Consider the following 14,790-nt stretch of genomic DNA (forward strand, 5'->3'; position numbering starts at 1 on the left):
AGCCGTTCATTCGAATATGGACAAATTACTATGCTGCCAGATCAAATGTATAGCCAGAAAAAAACATTTGATGGAAATATGCGTAAACACTAATTGACACAGTAAATAATTTTCGAAAATAATTGGATGCATATGAATAGTAACCGTTTTTACCTAAAACCTCTTACAATATTTTCATATTTTTTTTTTTTCCAAAAAAAAATTTGTTTTTACCTAAAACCTTTACCTATTTTCTCAAAATTTTTTTTACCAAAAAAAAATTTTATAATTTACTTTGGCACATATTTGCAAAGCATAAAGTTGAATGGTGCAAACCATTCGGCAACACCGCTACCGCTAGGCGATGACAAACCGCAGCAGCAGTGGCAACGAAATGGCCGCACGATTCATTTTTGTACAGTAGACAACGCTTCGGCCAAGTTCGGAATTGCCGTCACCTTGTGATTGTGTTAGCTACCCACTGACACTACTTTGTTGTTTCATCTCGTATGTTCTCATACGTTTTCTTCGTCCACCTTTACCCGTACTCGCTAAACTCAACGTACTGTTTGCTTTGCCACTCGTTTGTTTTATATCAACGAAATTAAACTCGTTTCGTTTCACGAGCGCAGCGCCACCACTGCCACTCACAAAAATCAAGGTAAAACACACCACTACCACCAACACACGTCGTTCAAGTTCGAACTCATCGTCGCGCACCGACGAGAGGAAGTGAAATTTTTCATTCAATTCATGCCCAAAAATCTTACACTCGCTTTTCATGCAACTTAATTTGCAAAATTACCTAGCAAAACACATTGTTTTCAATAAATTTTTACAAACAAATTGTGCAGCGTCATTTCCAGTAATGTTAGTTCAAACAAATTTCTATGTAATTTTATTAAATTAACACAAAAACTTATTTGCAAAAAACCTACTTCGCTTCGTGTCTTTCCACACACACAATTTACACAGAAGCAAAATGAACGACGGACATGATGGATGAAAAGTGAAAAAGTTACAACAAAAGTACGAAAGGTGTTTAAACATACGAGTAAATGAACTAGCCATGCTCATCCATAAACTCATTACATTAGCTGTCACACTCACACCACAGTAATTAGCACAGATTAGCGGAACGTGAAAAGCAAACACACGGTTGCATGTATACAGAAAGAGATAAATAGTTATTTAACAAGGCGAGAAATTCGAAATCGAAAGCATGAGACGCTTTTGGGGATATCGTCTGAAGTCGAAATAACGAGCGCATTAGCCGGATCGCCTTTGAAATCAATCGAAGAAATAAATTCATTCAATACAACAATTATGCATTCCAGCACGGCAAACAAAGTTTCAAATTCAAATAAGTTTAAATGATCAGTTGATTATAAGCAAAACTTTAACAAGGCCTCATTAAGTTTTTTTACATGAAATTTAAGCGCGTTTAGCTATATTGCCCAGCGACTATCTTTAAAATTCTAAAAGCTAACGTGTATACACTTCATGAAGTGCTTTAAATAAGAATTGGCGCGCGAAAGTGTGAGTTGCCGCTAAAACTGTCGCAAATAACTAAAAAGTAATCGCTAGCACTAGAAATAAAAGCTTGACTGCAATACATTACCTGCTTTCGCAATTTTAGGTCCAGAACTACTGCGTGCTGAACGCAGTTCTTTTGTACATATAATACTTGTATGTATCAAGGTTTTATGCTATTATTATTATGTATCGGTTAATCCGATAAGATTTGTTGAGTTAGTATCTATCTTTACACTCGGATATGTTTCAAAAAACTTTAATAATGCACAAAATTGAGTATTGAAATTGCTTTATCTTCAACACAAGTATTGTTGTTGGCAAATTAACGTTGCCGTGCACTTTGCTACATAATGAAACAAGGATATGAATGAAAACAAATCAATTACGTATGTACGTAGAGAAATATTATACAAGATTAACACTTCGGTCACCATATAAAATGGAGCCGCATTATTATTGCTTCAACACAATTTGACTGTTGCTACGTTTGCTATTGCCACTACAACGGTGTCATTCCTGCAGCCTACAGCCCGCACCCACTTTTACACAACCGACAAACCACGATAATAATAATAATATTAAAAAAAAAAATTAAGATTCACGAGGTATTAACACAAAACATATACACAGCGATACATAGTAAACGCCACATTAGCCAACCAGCATATAGGGCTCATCATTGTGCCAATGGCAATGGTAGCAGTCGCCGCCGCACTACCGCCATTGACAACAACAACATAAACCGAGTGAAATTTTCTTCAATCTTTTCTGCTTCTTTTCGGTACTCTTTCGTCTTCGCGTAGTTTCTGCTTCTTCCCACTACGGTCTGAACTGGTGCTTCTGTTGATTGTCCAGTGGAGTCGCACTTTTTCAAACATAATTTTCTGCCACCAAATCAACACGCACTCGCAGAATTTCACAAGCCAATGTTTAAGCACATATTTAATTGCACTTTTTTCACAAATTACCTTTTATTTGAATAATTTTTACCATATATTTTTGCAATTTTCAGCACGTACGCGTTATGATCGAGACGCGCGTTTGCAAGCCGTCAAATATACAATTTTCGAACTAAAGCGCACATATAACGATTTCACTTGTCGAATTGGTTTGACAATGCTGGACACTCAAGTGAGAAAGAGATAACTAACTATTATTGCTGACATTAACCTACGTGTGTGTACTAAAAACGAAAACGAAACAAAATGGCTGTCACAGCACAAGATTTGGAAATGAAATCAATTTCGTTGTGTAGGCATTCCAACTAAGATAAATTGCCATTATTATTTAGTAAATGCACTTTTCAATATATATATATATATATATATATATATATATTATCGAGTTCTAATAACTTCGACAGGCTTGTAGCGAAAATATCATAACGTTCGAATTTGCAATAAACACGCAGTGCACTTCATGACAACGAATTTATTTCATCAGCGAATTTATTTCATCACAGCGAACAAGAGGAATACCAATTGCAGGGTGACCGTGAGTAAAAATTTAATTTTATAGTAATTCTGAGGGTGTTTTTGACAGGGTTAGCACTTAAGTATTCTACAACTAAATTTTATTTAATTACGGTTATTAAGGTTTATAAAAATAAAAAAAGGATTGAAAAATATTTGTGATATAATTTGAACTTAGGCAAAATATTAAATAATATATGTCAAACGGGTTTAATAATATACTCAAACAGCTTTCGTCGCGTACTCCTTTCAAATGAACAATTTGTTTGTGAATATTTTCCAAATTGCATTTCCTACATTCGCATGTCCAAATAAGTGTCCTTTTGTAAAAAATCAAACATTCGCGCAAGTGACAAAAAAACGTAGACCAATAATATTCAAGCAAACTCGCGCCATATTTTCTAAGTATTTCGTATTACAACAACAACAAATTCATTTAAAAGAAACGTGCATCTGCTACAAAGCAAAGTGCGTTCGTTTATAACTCTGCGGCGCACAATTTTTTTTCTGTGCGCCTGGTCAAACATATTTGGTGTTCATATGGAATTCAAAAGTCACAAATGTGCGAAAATGTTTGAATGGAAAACTTGAAGAAATCTATTTTACAATGCCACTGAAAATCCTACCATCCCCTTCGCATTTGCATGCATTTGTCAACAAGCTGCTTCCTCACGACAATACTAAAAATCATAAATTGAAGTATTTGTCTGATGTTCCCTTCAGAAAGAAAATTGACAACATGACCTATTTGCGAGTTAAAATAATGTTTTAATTTATTTCATATTATGCACTATATATGGCATTAAAATATAAAATTTATATAAAATTCCCATTCATATTAAATCTTTAACTACTTCTAGATATTCTCAGCACGCTCCATATAGTACTTTTATATGTTTACTTATATCATTATTTCATAGTTTGTCGATTTAGCTAAGAGAGATATGCTAAGATTCCAATTAATAAAATAAACAAATTAAATAAAATTTGAGTTTCATGAGTTGCAGGATTCGAAAGTATATGCTCGTATTCAGATTAAGCTTAACTCCTTCACGCTTACGACCTACCCACCACAAAAGTGGAAACGCGGCCGCTTTAGTCATAGTTTTATTATTCTCCTTTTTTAATATGCATATCTCTTACGCAACACACAGACAAAAGTTGGAAAATTTGCATATCTTTATTTTATTATGAATTCTGAAGTTTTTGCCAGTAATCCTCCGTTTTAATTCGTAAGGTTTTTCATAATTTTAAATTTTGTAATATCATCGATTTTTTATTCGTTGTGTCTATTTATAGCCTTTTCTCCGTATCGCACATTGCGTGGTGTATTTCTCTTTTTCAAAGTTATATCTTTCGATGTTCCCTTATCTGGAACTACCTGAGAACGTATACGAGGGCTGCTATATATATTTCTGGCCTAATAATGAAAATATGAATATTTATCAACGAAAATGGTTTTTTTTTTCGGTCGATTGCTGTTTTGTTTCGGGCTCATACGTATAGATCCATGATTCGTCACCTGTGACGATCTTATAAACGTCTTTTGAAGCACCGCGATCGTATTTTTTCAGCATTTCTTTACACCAATCCACACGAGCCTTTTTTTGAGCGATTGTCAAATTGTGCGGGATCCAAAAAGATCCGGCCAGGTGTTCATGCAATATCGAATGTATGCTGGTGGGAGAAATGCATAGGCATGCCCCTATCTGAAGGTATGTTACATGACGGTCTTGCATTATCAGTTCACGTACGGCAGCGATGTTTTCTGGCACAACGGCTGTTTTTGAACGACCTTCACGGGATTCGTCTTTGAACGAGCGTCGCTCACGATTGAATTCGTTGTACCAGTTTTTCACAGTGCTATAGGATGGTGCTTCATAGCCATACAAAGATTTTAGTTCTTCGATGCACTCTTGTCGTGATAATCCACGTCGAAAGTTGTGAAAAATAATCGCACGAAATTGTACACGAGTTAATTCAATTTTTTGGCCGAGATGAATTTTTTAATTCCCTGTAAATATAAAAATTCACGATTAAATGACAAAACGTTCTGAGTGATGTTATGCTAAAAAATGTCAAACTTTCCAATGGAAATGTCAGATTGCACCTGGCAACACTTAGTGTTGCCTAGGCCAGCCAGCTATATAGCAGCCCTCGTATTATATAATATGTTTTATAACAATATAAAATTATGCGAAACCCATCTTCTTGCTTTTTCATAGAGCTCATGATCTTGTAGTTTATTTGGCGGCACTGAAAGTTCATGAGGTACTGAACAGATGACAAGCAAAACAACGAACTACCACTAAGAATCCCTCAGAAATAAATTGCGAAATCAGTGGATTTTTTGCTAGATCAGATTTTTTGGTGACTTTTACATGTGTGTGAAGAGATTTAATATATACATATTTTGATTAGAATTCTCCACAAATATTATATAAACTTTGACTTTCGAATAAATTATCAAAACATATTTGCTCATTGAGTAATATAATAATTTGTGATTGAAATATAAATGTACATATATTTAGAGCCCATATAGGATATCTAGCTTGTTAAACTAATTTTAATTATGCATATATATTTGTAAAATGGAAACTGAAAAATACTCAAGAAATGTATTAAAAATCTCACAACTTATTTCGTAGTGGCACCACTGTCAAATGTTATAAAACATGTGAACTTTGACAGCGCTCTCTCGATTCAAAGAGTTTTTTATCATGTTATCCATGTTTGCAATATGTAAATCGCAGTAGAGATTGTAAAATATATATATGTATATATAATATATATAATCTACATTCTCTGTACGCAGTGACAACGAATTTATTTCATCACAGCGAACAAAAGGAATACCAATTGCAGGGTGACCGTGAGGAAAAATTTAATTTTATGGTAATTCTGAGAGTTTTTTTTGGCAGGGTTAGCACCTCAGTATTCTACGATTTATATTTATTTAATTACAATTTGGTGTTATATAAATAAGTAAGTAATACTTGTTTGATAATGTCGTTATATTCACAATAATTTATAGTTGGCGTTGTTGATGTATATGTTACCTAGTCCCCGCAACGTACAAATTAAAAAAAAAAAATAATTATATCGTACTATTAATAATTATATTAATTTCATTAATTTTGATGACGACCATTTTGAAACATAACGACATAAAACGTGCCAGTATAAAGGCATATATTTCTAATGAATTTAATATTTAAAACTATAATTAACCTCTATACCAAATGGGATTTCTTCGTACCGCGGCAATCTTTTTTCGTTTTTTCAATTCTTATTTGACTCGAAGGGTATTGTGATGAACTGTCAAGACAGCAACTAGAATCTGTATAGCAATTTGCTATTAGGAATTTATCATAATCGCAAGTGGATAAGTGCAAAATCTCGGAAACTTTGTGTACACGTTTTTTAATTTGTATAGGGTTCTATTTGCAAGCTCACTAAATATTTTTGCACTAATAAATAGTGGCATTTGGCAGCAAACTTTTACACAATTAAAGCGCCACCGAATAGACAAGCCATAGCTGTAAAATGCCACGCGGAAAATACGTAAATCACAAAGGTAGAAGCCGACACTTCACATCACCCGAAGAATTGGCCAATGCCCGAGACGAGTCCAGCGAAGAAGAGACTGAGTCGGGGGAGGAGAACGATAATGCCGCAGCAGGCACTAGTAAAGCTGCACGCGTTAAACCAAAACCACGCGCCAAGAAGATAAGTGGTGGTGGTGGCAGTAGCAGTGAAGAGGATTCCGATGAGGAATCGTCCGAAGAGGATGATCGTGATGCACGCAAAGGTGTCGCTTCACTCATTGAAATCGAGAATCCAAATCGCGCAACAAAGAAAGCAGTACAAAAACTGAATAATTTGAAATTAGAAGAAGCGGCGCCTACTAAGCCTGAGCTGACACGACGTGAGCGTGAACAAATTGAAAAGCAAAAGGCGCGTGCGCGTTATGAAAAATTACATGCTGCCGGGAAAACGACAGAAGCCAAAGCGGATCTCGCACGTTTAGCGCTGGTCCGTCAGCAGCGCGCTGAAGCAGCAGCTAAACGTGAAGCTGAAAAGAAAGCTCTGGATGATAAGAAGTCACCAGGTAGTAACGCTTAGATGCACCTTTGACTGCCTGGTCATCTACCTAGGAACGCGGCAATCCACTACTGGTTTTAACTTTTTATATTCATTATTTTTTTGTTTAATTTCAATGCAGTAGCTGCTCTTTGTGTAACAAGTAGAATACGTTTTATATTACCGAAAAAATTCAACCCATCCACTAATTACTATATTTACAAAATTATTACATTTTACTAATGCAACAAATTCAATGAAGTTAAATAGCAAAGGATTATCAATTGCAAAACGCGGCGATGTAGTAAAAGAGTCTATATGATATACGTAACGGTAGAAACTTATGAAGAGCCACGACATGGTAACACGTTACAACTGCTTGTCAGATTGCATGCATATTGAAATGACTAATACTAATGAATGAATAAAACTATAAAAACGCTGTTTTGTAAATTTTTTATTTTATTTAATTTCTAAGTGAATTTACTTATAAAAATACAAAATTATGCAACACTAAACGACACCCCATACTTCTTCAAACGCACTGCACAACTTGCTACAAGCAATTGCTGCTGATAATGGATAATTACTAATTGAAAATAGGCCTTCTGAGTAGTCAGGATTGAGCACCCCGTGTGCGAACGCACCCACAATCAAGGCGATGGGTTCTTCAGCAAGTTCTTCTGTGTTTTCGCTATTCACTTGCACTCTTGGCACCAAATCCCTGCAATTGGCTACGAGTTTGCCCGAAAAAGACATAGCGTACTTCTTGCAACCTACAGGCAAATGGTCTGTTATAGGATTCTTTATAACCTTCATCAACATTGCGGAGGTGTCACTTGCGCGAACAGAGAACTTATGCAACAGTTGTACCATCAATCCCGCAAAACGTTTAAAAGTACGTGGTATACGTGTTTGAGGATTTATTTCTATTAGCACATTTTTCTCAGTACGTACATACACTTGCAATAAACCAGCGCGATTTAAGGGCGAATCGAAAAGCATTAACAAGCACTGATGTGTTATATCGGGTCGACATTTACCGGGATCACGGTTGTTTTTACGTAAAATACTCTGATGATCATCACAATTAAGTAACTCGAACACTCTGCCGACCTAAGATCACAAGTATTACTGCATTTTTTTTGTTGTAAAATATAACAATTTCATACCTTTACTGTCTCCAAATGTGCACCTTCTAATACAATTATCAAACGTTTCTCCAATGCGCGTATATGTGTAGTCTCTAAATGCTTTTTCTTTAAATCAAATTCAGGATCATCCTGCCCAGCCGGGCCTTGAAATTTGCGTTTTCTTTTAACTCCTTTACCGTTTTGGCTATCAAATTTATTTCCACCCATGCTTTTACGGTTTAATGGGTTTCTTTGTTTGAAAATATTAGCTAAAACTTGTCTATAGTTTATTACTACAATTTATTTACAGCACAGTATTGCACGTGTGTTGTGAATAAGTGCCTCCATCTGTAAGTAAAAAAAAACGTAAACAAAATACGCTGTGGAACCGAAATGTCAAACAATATCAATGAATGAGTGTAGTACAGGGTGTGGATATTCGTTAAAAAATTAGGGATTTGTATTGGAAATTTGAAATTTCTAAAAAATAAAATACATTTGACAGCTTGGCTGCCTAATTGAAACAGCTGCTTGCGTCTGTCAAACATTTTCGTTAACTATTCCACTTGTCACTGGCATAAAATAAATAACATTTATTTTAACGCTTCTATCTAATTAAAGGCAAAATACAAACAATTGTGCAAATATTTGAAAATGGGTGCAAGACGTGATGTTGCGACACTACTTCAGCGTGTGCGGGCTTTCCTGTTGGGAGTAAGTTAAAATTTTGCTGCTCATGCACTTATTTATATTTGCAAACATTATATAATACAACCCATTATTTTGACTTTTAGCGTGAGCACACTCTTGCACTACGTTTCGAGGAAGGTTTAGCCGATCGCACGCAACCACCCCCAGACGTGCCTGGTGGTCCAGCACATTTAATAGCTGCCAATCTCTACTGTAAACGTGATCCTCGCCGAGAAGTGCAACCGCCAATTGATCTTGTAAAGCAACAGTTGCTAGCTGACAAGGAAAGCGCTAAAACTGAAAAGTTACCAACACCTGGACCAGTTTATCTTTGGGATTAAATTTTTTGAAAACAAACGAACTTCGAAAATTTCGTGATTTTTGTTTTGGAAATAGACATACATATAAAATATTGACTTTATTGGCTTTGTGTTTAAAGGGCTAAATTACGCTTACGAAAACCCATTTGCCAACCCGTTTTTGAAATTAATACAACTCGCAAAGCCGGTACAACGTCATCGCCTAATGGTAGCAGCTCTAATTGTTGTATAATGCGAACAATAATCGCTTTCATTTCAAGCATTGCAAAACGTTGTCCAATACAATTGCGCGGCCCAGCACTAAACGGCACAAAAGCAAAGGGATTTTCATTCACGTCACGTTCTGGCAAAAACCGGTCTGGCTGCGGAAAGTAGGCGGCATCGTTTTGCATTTCATAAATTGCCAAGATAACGCTAGAACCTTTAGGTATGCAACTGCCATCTGAAATACAAATATGTAGTAACTACAATACACAAGTTTCCAAAAGCATTTACCAATGTAACAATCTTTCATAATAGTGCGTCCTATATATGGTACAGAGGGATACATGCGTAATGATTCCTTGATAACTTGCTCTGCATATTTCAATTGCATTAGTTGACGTTGTGTAAGTGCCTGCTGCATATTTGTGCCTACCGCTTCAACAATTTCAGCATAAAGCTTAGATTGTACGTCTGCATTGCGGGAAATACAATAGAGCGTAAATGATAACGCACTTTTTATAGTATCATGACCCTCAAACATGAAGGTGTCTACTTCTTCGCGTATATCAGTATCGGTTAGTGGTTGTCCATCGATAGTGGCAGAGAGTAAGACATCAAGTAAAGCCTGTCGACGCTTGATGCCGATGTCTAAACAGTGTAGGGAACAATACAGAAAATCAAGATGAATGCACCGAAGCTATAATAAGCTTCACAAATAAAAAATTTCCATATATGCAAATATTTGAATTTTTTCGGTCAGCTTATGTGGCAGCTATGTGCTATAGTGGCCCGATCTGAACAATTTGTTCTGAGTTTGTAGCTTGCTTTGGAAAATATTCCGTGCCAATTTTTCGTGAAGATAAAAAAACATCTTCTATACAACAACAAGATTTTGATTGTTCATGCGCGGTTCCGACAAATAACCAGCTTCACGGAGAAAAAAGGACGTATGCAAACTTTCAGATAGATATCCTAAATACTATTGATATACTACAACAACAAGATTTTGATTGTTCATGCGCGGTTCCGACAAATAACCTGCTTCACGGAGAAAAAAGGACGTATGCAAACTTTCAGATAGATATCCTAAATACTATTGATATACTTCGCGTATATACAGCCTGACATGGCTAAATTGACTCAGCTCGTCACGCTGATCATTTATAGGTATATACATATTTTATAGTCTCCGATGTTAGTGTGTTTCAAACTTCGTGGCAAACTTAATGTACACATTTCAGGGTATACAAATTTTCATTTAGTATCCGCCGGTATTGCAAGTGCTGCCAAATTGAAAAAAATTTAAATTACGCGTTAGGCCTAGTTTGCCACTAAATGTGTTAAAAAAAATCAAAAACTTTGTCTGATTTTAATTGTTTAAATATTTTTAAATATCCGCTAGAATTCTTACTTCTTGATTTTTTTTACATATTGCTTCCTTTGTTTTATTTTTTAAACATTTGAAATTGTTTCTTCTCGCTAATATTTGAAAGTTCATGTATGCAATAATGCAATGCATCATATGCATAGTGTGGCATTTGCAGCATGTTATTTCCGTTGTCACTGTAGCTTGACACAAAATTACTTTAATACATACCGCCATTTTGCTCCTGCTGGCTTCTATTAACTTCAGTTTGCTTTTTTAATATTTCTTTACGCCGTGCTTTAATAATACGCTCCGTGAATCTATGCAAGGCGGTCGTCACAGCAAAATGTCGCTGAGCCAATCGTGGCGCCAACAGTTGGAAAAGCCATTTCGGCCGGTAAGCTATCGTAATATAACGTTTGATTATGATGCGTTGCATTCTAAAAAGATTCGTTGTCATATCGCCGACAAATAATTGTAATAAAAGGCTTACTCCTTCAGTAACTGCACATATTCACAATTCACATCGGTTTGCGCATTGATACGCACACCCATCGCACTTTCACAGATTACATCCAAGGTCGCCAATGCCACCGCGTTCTCTATATTCACCACTTGTTCGCCATCTGCATACTGTGTCAAGTTGCGTACTAGAATTTGTGCTTGCTGATCGAATATGCTAACGAAATCTTCGAGTATTCTAAAATGAAATGTTGGCGTAATAACGCGACGACGACTCAACCACTTGACGCCATAACTAACAAGTAATCCATCACCTAACCAATCAGTGAGTAAACTATACATACGATTCTTGCGTATCTCGGTGGAGTGGCTCAATAACGCTTGTAAATAGCGCAGATCGCTTACAAACATGCCGTGTATGTACAACATCCAGAAGCGTGTGACGCGTCCAAAACGATTTCGTATGTAACGACTAAGCGCAAGCAGTTCTAAAAACACATAAAAAAAAATAACTGAACTAAATAGCAAAACAACCACAATACAACAACTCAACAAACCATCAGGTTGGACTTGCGTGTAAATCCAAATACAACCGATAATGGGTAAACTTAAGGGACCCGGCACTTGCGACCATTTCGCGTTCACATCCCGTTTCCAGCAATAATCAGCAAACAAACACAGCGCTACAAGCAATAACAGCGTTAACCACAACATTGCACAAAGCGCGTTGAGTGAGTAATAAATTGCTGTTCATTACATTACTATAAAAACGTAGTTGAGCTAATGTGCAATTTAAAATAATTTCCCGTTTGTAACTGTGTATAATAGTGAAATAGTTAATCATGTGTTAATGCACTTATAACCTTTGATACCTTGATTTAATGTTTATCGTTTGCTGCCACCAGATGCAGAATTATGTAAAAAGTGATTGAAATATTATATAATAATTCATATAAGGTGCGTTTTTTAGACAAGTGATCCCTGCGGCTGACTCGCATAAATTGCAGCCAAGAGGCCCAATTTTCGACCACGTTTTACCACAATTGGGGCCAAATATTCTTTTCCAACCTGACGCCACAAAAATAGTCCAGCGTTGTTAAATCGCACAAACTTGTAGGCCACGGCACAGTCTCACGAACTGGCACTAAAAAAGTCATTAATCATAGCTCTACAGCGTTCCCTATTGGCTGTAACATTATGACCGGCATCATTTGGATAGAAATATGCATCCATGATTCATTCTACCCATAGAGCACGGCATACAGTGACTTTTTAAGGATGTTACATTCGCCCAAAAGTGTGCTTCATCGGTGAATAAAATTTTCTTGTAAAAATCGGGATCGGTGGTCAGCTCGTTTGGGGCACATCCACCGAACGTGCGACGCGCTAGATGGTCGTTTGGACTGTTCATTATGAAATAGCAAACCAAACTGAGTATAAATCAAGTAACAGCTGTCAAAAAGACTAACTTCGAAAGAAGTATTGTCTCATTGAAAACTACACGTCTAAAACAAACACCCGTTACATATGTGTACTTACATACTTACCTTTATTTACCATTTTTTGTAAGCATGTACATATGTATGTATGTGTATGTGTATGTCCACCAAGTGAAAGTACAGTCAAACCTGGTTAAAAGAGAGTTCAAAGGACCATGATTTTTTTCTCTCTAATAGAGGTTTCTCACTAAAACGACAACATGTTGATTTTTCGTTTAGACATTATAAGTTGTTGTAAGAGCTGTACTGTTTGCTCTCAGTTATAGAAGTTAGAGTGGGAAAAACGACTGTCACTGATGGAGGTTTTTGTTGCTAACTCATAGAGTTTTTGAGAAGTCAAAGTTCGGGATCTGAGAATTATTCTCACTTATAGAATTTTCTCGCTTACCCAGTTCTCTCTTACTCAGGTTTGACTGTATATCGAATATACAGATATTTAAGAATATTCTTAGAAAATTTTATCCGGCAAATAGTTTTGGATATATGGATATATAATTAAAATTTTTTAACATAGTGTAATCAGCTACCAAAATTTTAAACGCGTTACTCTCGAAATACTGTTTTCAGAGGTGTTGAGGAAAATTTCTTCGTCTCCATTAAACCTTTTCTTACCAAGAAGCCGCTCATTTGTCGGAATGACCGATATCGGATCACTATAGCATACAGCTGCCATACAAACTGAGCGATCAAAATCAAGTGCTTGCATGGAAAACTTTTTCATTTGACGAGATATCTTCACGAAATTGAGAACGAATTATATTCCAAAGCTATAATGGAATCTCTGAAGAAATTGTTTTCAGATCGAATTACTATAGCATTAAGCTGTCATACAAGCTGAATGTTTGGAGTCAAGTTCTTCTAAGGAATCTTTTGTATTTGTGAAGGGTATTATAGCTTCGGTGCAACTTTCTTCGATCAGTAAATATACTAATATAGTAAGAATAATTTTTTTTAGTTTTTGGATTTAAGATAATTTTAAACAGAAAAATCTGCTCAACCACCAGAGACCTTTTTTTTTGCAGGTGATTGCCTGGAGATTGACTATGGGATACATTAAGTTCGACAAATGTGCATTATTTTTATTTATTTATTAAGAAGTTAGGGGCAGTCAGAATGACTTGCACATGGATATAACCCCTTTAAATCGAATATATGTCCAGCTATTTTTAATGCGGTTGAAAATATTGAAGAACGAAGAGTTGAGGCCCGATAATTAGTACTGATTAAAATCAATGTTTTTTGTAGCGATTTTTCACACAACTTCAAGCAGTAGATAACCTTCAACAATGTACTTATAGACGGGTATACTTCTATAGTATTAGCTACATTTTTACTTCAAGTACTGATAACGAATGTGCACACAAAAAGATTTGTTATTTGCGTTATTATATGATTATCCCACAGTGGAATTTCCAATGCTTATATGCAGGGCCGTAGAGAGAAAATCGGAGCCCGGGGTGCGGCACCTTGAACCATACATTATAAATCATTGCAGAGCAGCGGGTCCCCTTGCGAATTCCGGACACGGGACGAATTGTCTCAGATCTCCTCCTTTCACTCTCGTTCATTGCCTATAAGTATGGCTTGGATAGAGAGAGACGCTCTTACAAACCCCAACCAAAATGTCACTTGTAGTGCATTGAACGCCGGTCCATTAAATACCTAAAACTTCTATATAATGATCATAAAAACTTGCATAACTGGACAAAGCGTTTTGAGCCTCCTACAAGTTTCTTGAGCGACTAAAATCTCAGTTTTCTTGCAAAAGCTGGACAATGGCGAACAAAGTGCTTGGATCTTTTTTTCTTACCATACTTCATATTACTTTAACAATTTGTGTCCGATAAGATATATAACCGCTGCGCATGGATTCATATTCGACAATGTCTAGTAATAAACTACGAGTGCGGCAAGATCAACCCAAACTTGCTCTCAGCAAGTAGTTCAGTGGTTCTGCTGCGTTCTACTTTAGACCAGAACGATCTGGCAGTTGCATAGGAGCTGGTCATAGATGAACACCTACTAAGCTCACGCAAGGGCCAT

At 36.2% G+C, this 14,790-nt stretch overlaps 5 protein-coding genes and 1 long non-coding RNA gene across 15 annotated transcripts in view; 3 read left to right on the forward strand and 3 right to left on the reverse strand.

Moving 5' to 3' along the window:
- Window positions 1–2,826, reverse strand: part of fs(1)h (female sterile (1) homeotic) — a 30,229-nt gene extending 27,403 nt beyond the window's left edge. For 4 of the 10 annotated variants that reach the window (XM_036359380.2, XM_014235808.3, XM_070109976.1 and 1 more), the window contains exons 1-2: window positions 2,484–2,623; window positions 1,601–1,858 (exon numbers count right to left, since the gene is read on the reverse strand). The gene's annotated coding sequence lies outside the window, so the exon portion shown is untranslated. Of the gene's footprint in view, window positions 1–784; window positions 1,003–1,600; window positions 1,859–2,175; window positions 2,263–2,483; window positions 2,630–2,689 lie in introns of those variants that run through there. The other 6 variants (XM_070109972.1, XM_070109970.1, XM_070109971.1 and 3 more) reach the window with 6 other exon arrangements.
- On the forward strand, window positions 399–5,580 carry LOC138857432 (uncharacterized). The gene is made up of 3 exons (XR_011396508.1): window positions 399–640; window positions 2,528–3,009; window positions 5,213–5,580. It is a non-coding gene; the product is annotated as an uncharacterized lncRNA (long non-coding RNA).
- A 693-nt stretch (window positions 5,581–6,273) lies between these two features.
- Window positions 6,274–7,526, forward strand: LOC106618247 (28 kDa heat- and acid-stable phosphoprotein). Its single transcript, XM_014235917.3, has one exon. It carries the CDS (start codon window positions 6,537–6,539, stop codon window positions 7,113–7,115), a length of 579 nt encoding a protein of 192 aa, XP_014091392.2. The 5' UTR covers window positions 6,274–6,536; the 3' UTR covers window positions 7,116–7,526.
- On the reverse strand, window positions 7,220–8,664 carry LOC106618238 (ribosomal RNA small subunit methyltransferase NEP1). The gene is made up of 2 exons (XM_014235903.3): window positions 8,246–8,664; window positions 7,220–8,189 (listed from the first exon to the last, which is right to left on the reverse strand). The coding sequence occupies exons 1-2, from the start codon at window positions 8,432–8,434 to the stop codon at window positions 7,587–7,589; spliced, it is 792 nt and encodes a 263-aa protein (XP_014091378.1). The 5' UTR covers window positions 8,435–8,664; the 3' UTR covers window positions 7,220–7,586.
- Window positions 8,665–8,732: 68 nt separating this feature from the next.
- On the forward strand, window positions 8,733–9,312 carry ND-B14.5A (NADH dehydrogenase (ubiquinone) B14.5 A subunit). The gene is made up of 2 exons (XM_036359583.2): window positions 8,733–8,920; window positions 9,001–9,312. Exons 1-2 carry the CDS (start codon window positions 8,861–8,863, stop codon window positions 9,235–9,237), a joined length of 297 nt encoding a protein of 98 aa, XP_036215476.2. The 5' UTR covers window positions 8,733–8,860; the 3' UTR covers window positions 9,238–9,312.
- Window positions 9,259–12,034, reverse strand: LOC118680302 (cytochrome P450 4d2). Its single transcript, XM_036359511.2, has 5 exons — window positions 11,806–12,034; window positions 11,280–11,736; window positions 11,018–11,226; window positions 9,712–10,068; window positions 9,259–9,658 (listed from the first exon to the last, which is right to left on the reverse strand). Exons 1-5 carry the CDS (start codon window positions 11,960–11,962, stop codon window positions 9,330–9,332), a joined length of 1,509 nt encoding a protein of 502 aa, XP_036215404.2. The 5' UTR covers window positions 11,963–12,034; the 3' UTR covers window positions 9,259–9,329.
- Window positions 12,035–14,790: the final 2,756 nt, after the last annotated feature.

Source organism: Bactrocera oleae, chromosome 5 (genome assembly GCF_042242935.1).
Source record: "Bactrocera oleae isolate idBacOlea1 chromosome 5, idBacOlea1, whole genome shotgun sequence".
Classification (NCBI taxonomy): domain Eukaryota; kingdom Metazoa; phylum Arthropoda; class Insecta; order Diptera; family Tephritidae; genus Bactrocera; species Bactrocera oleae.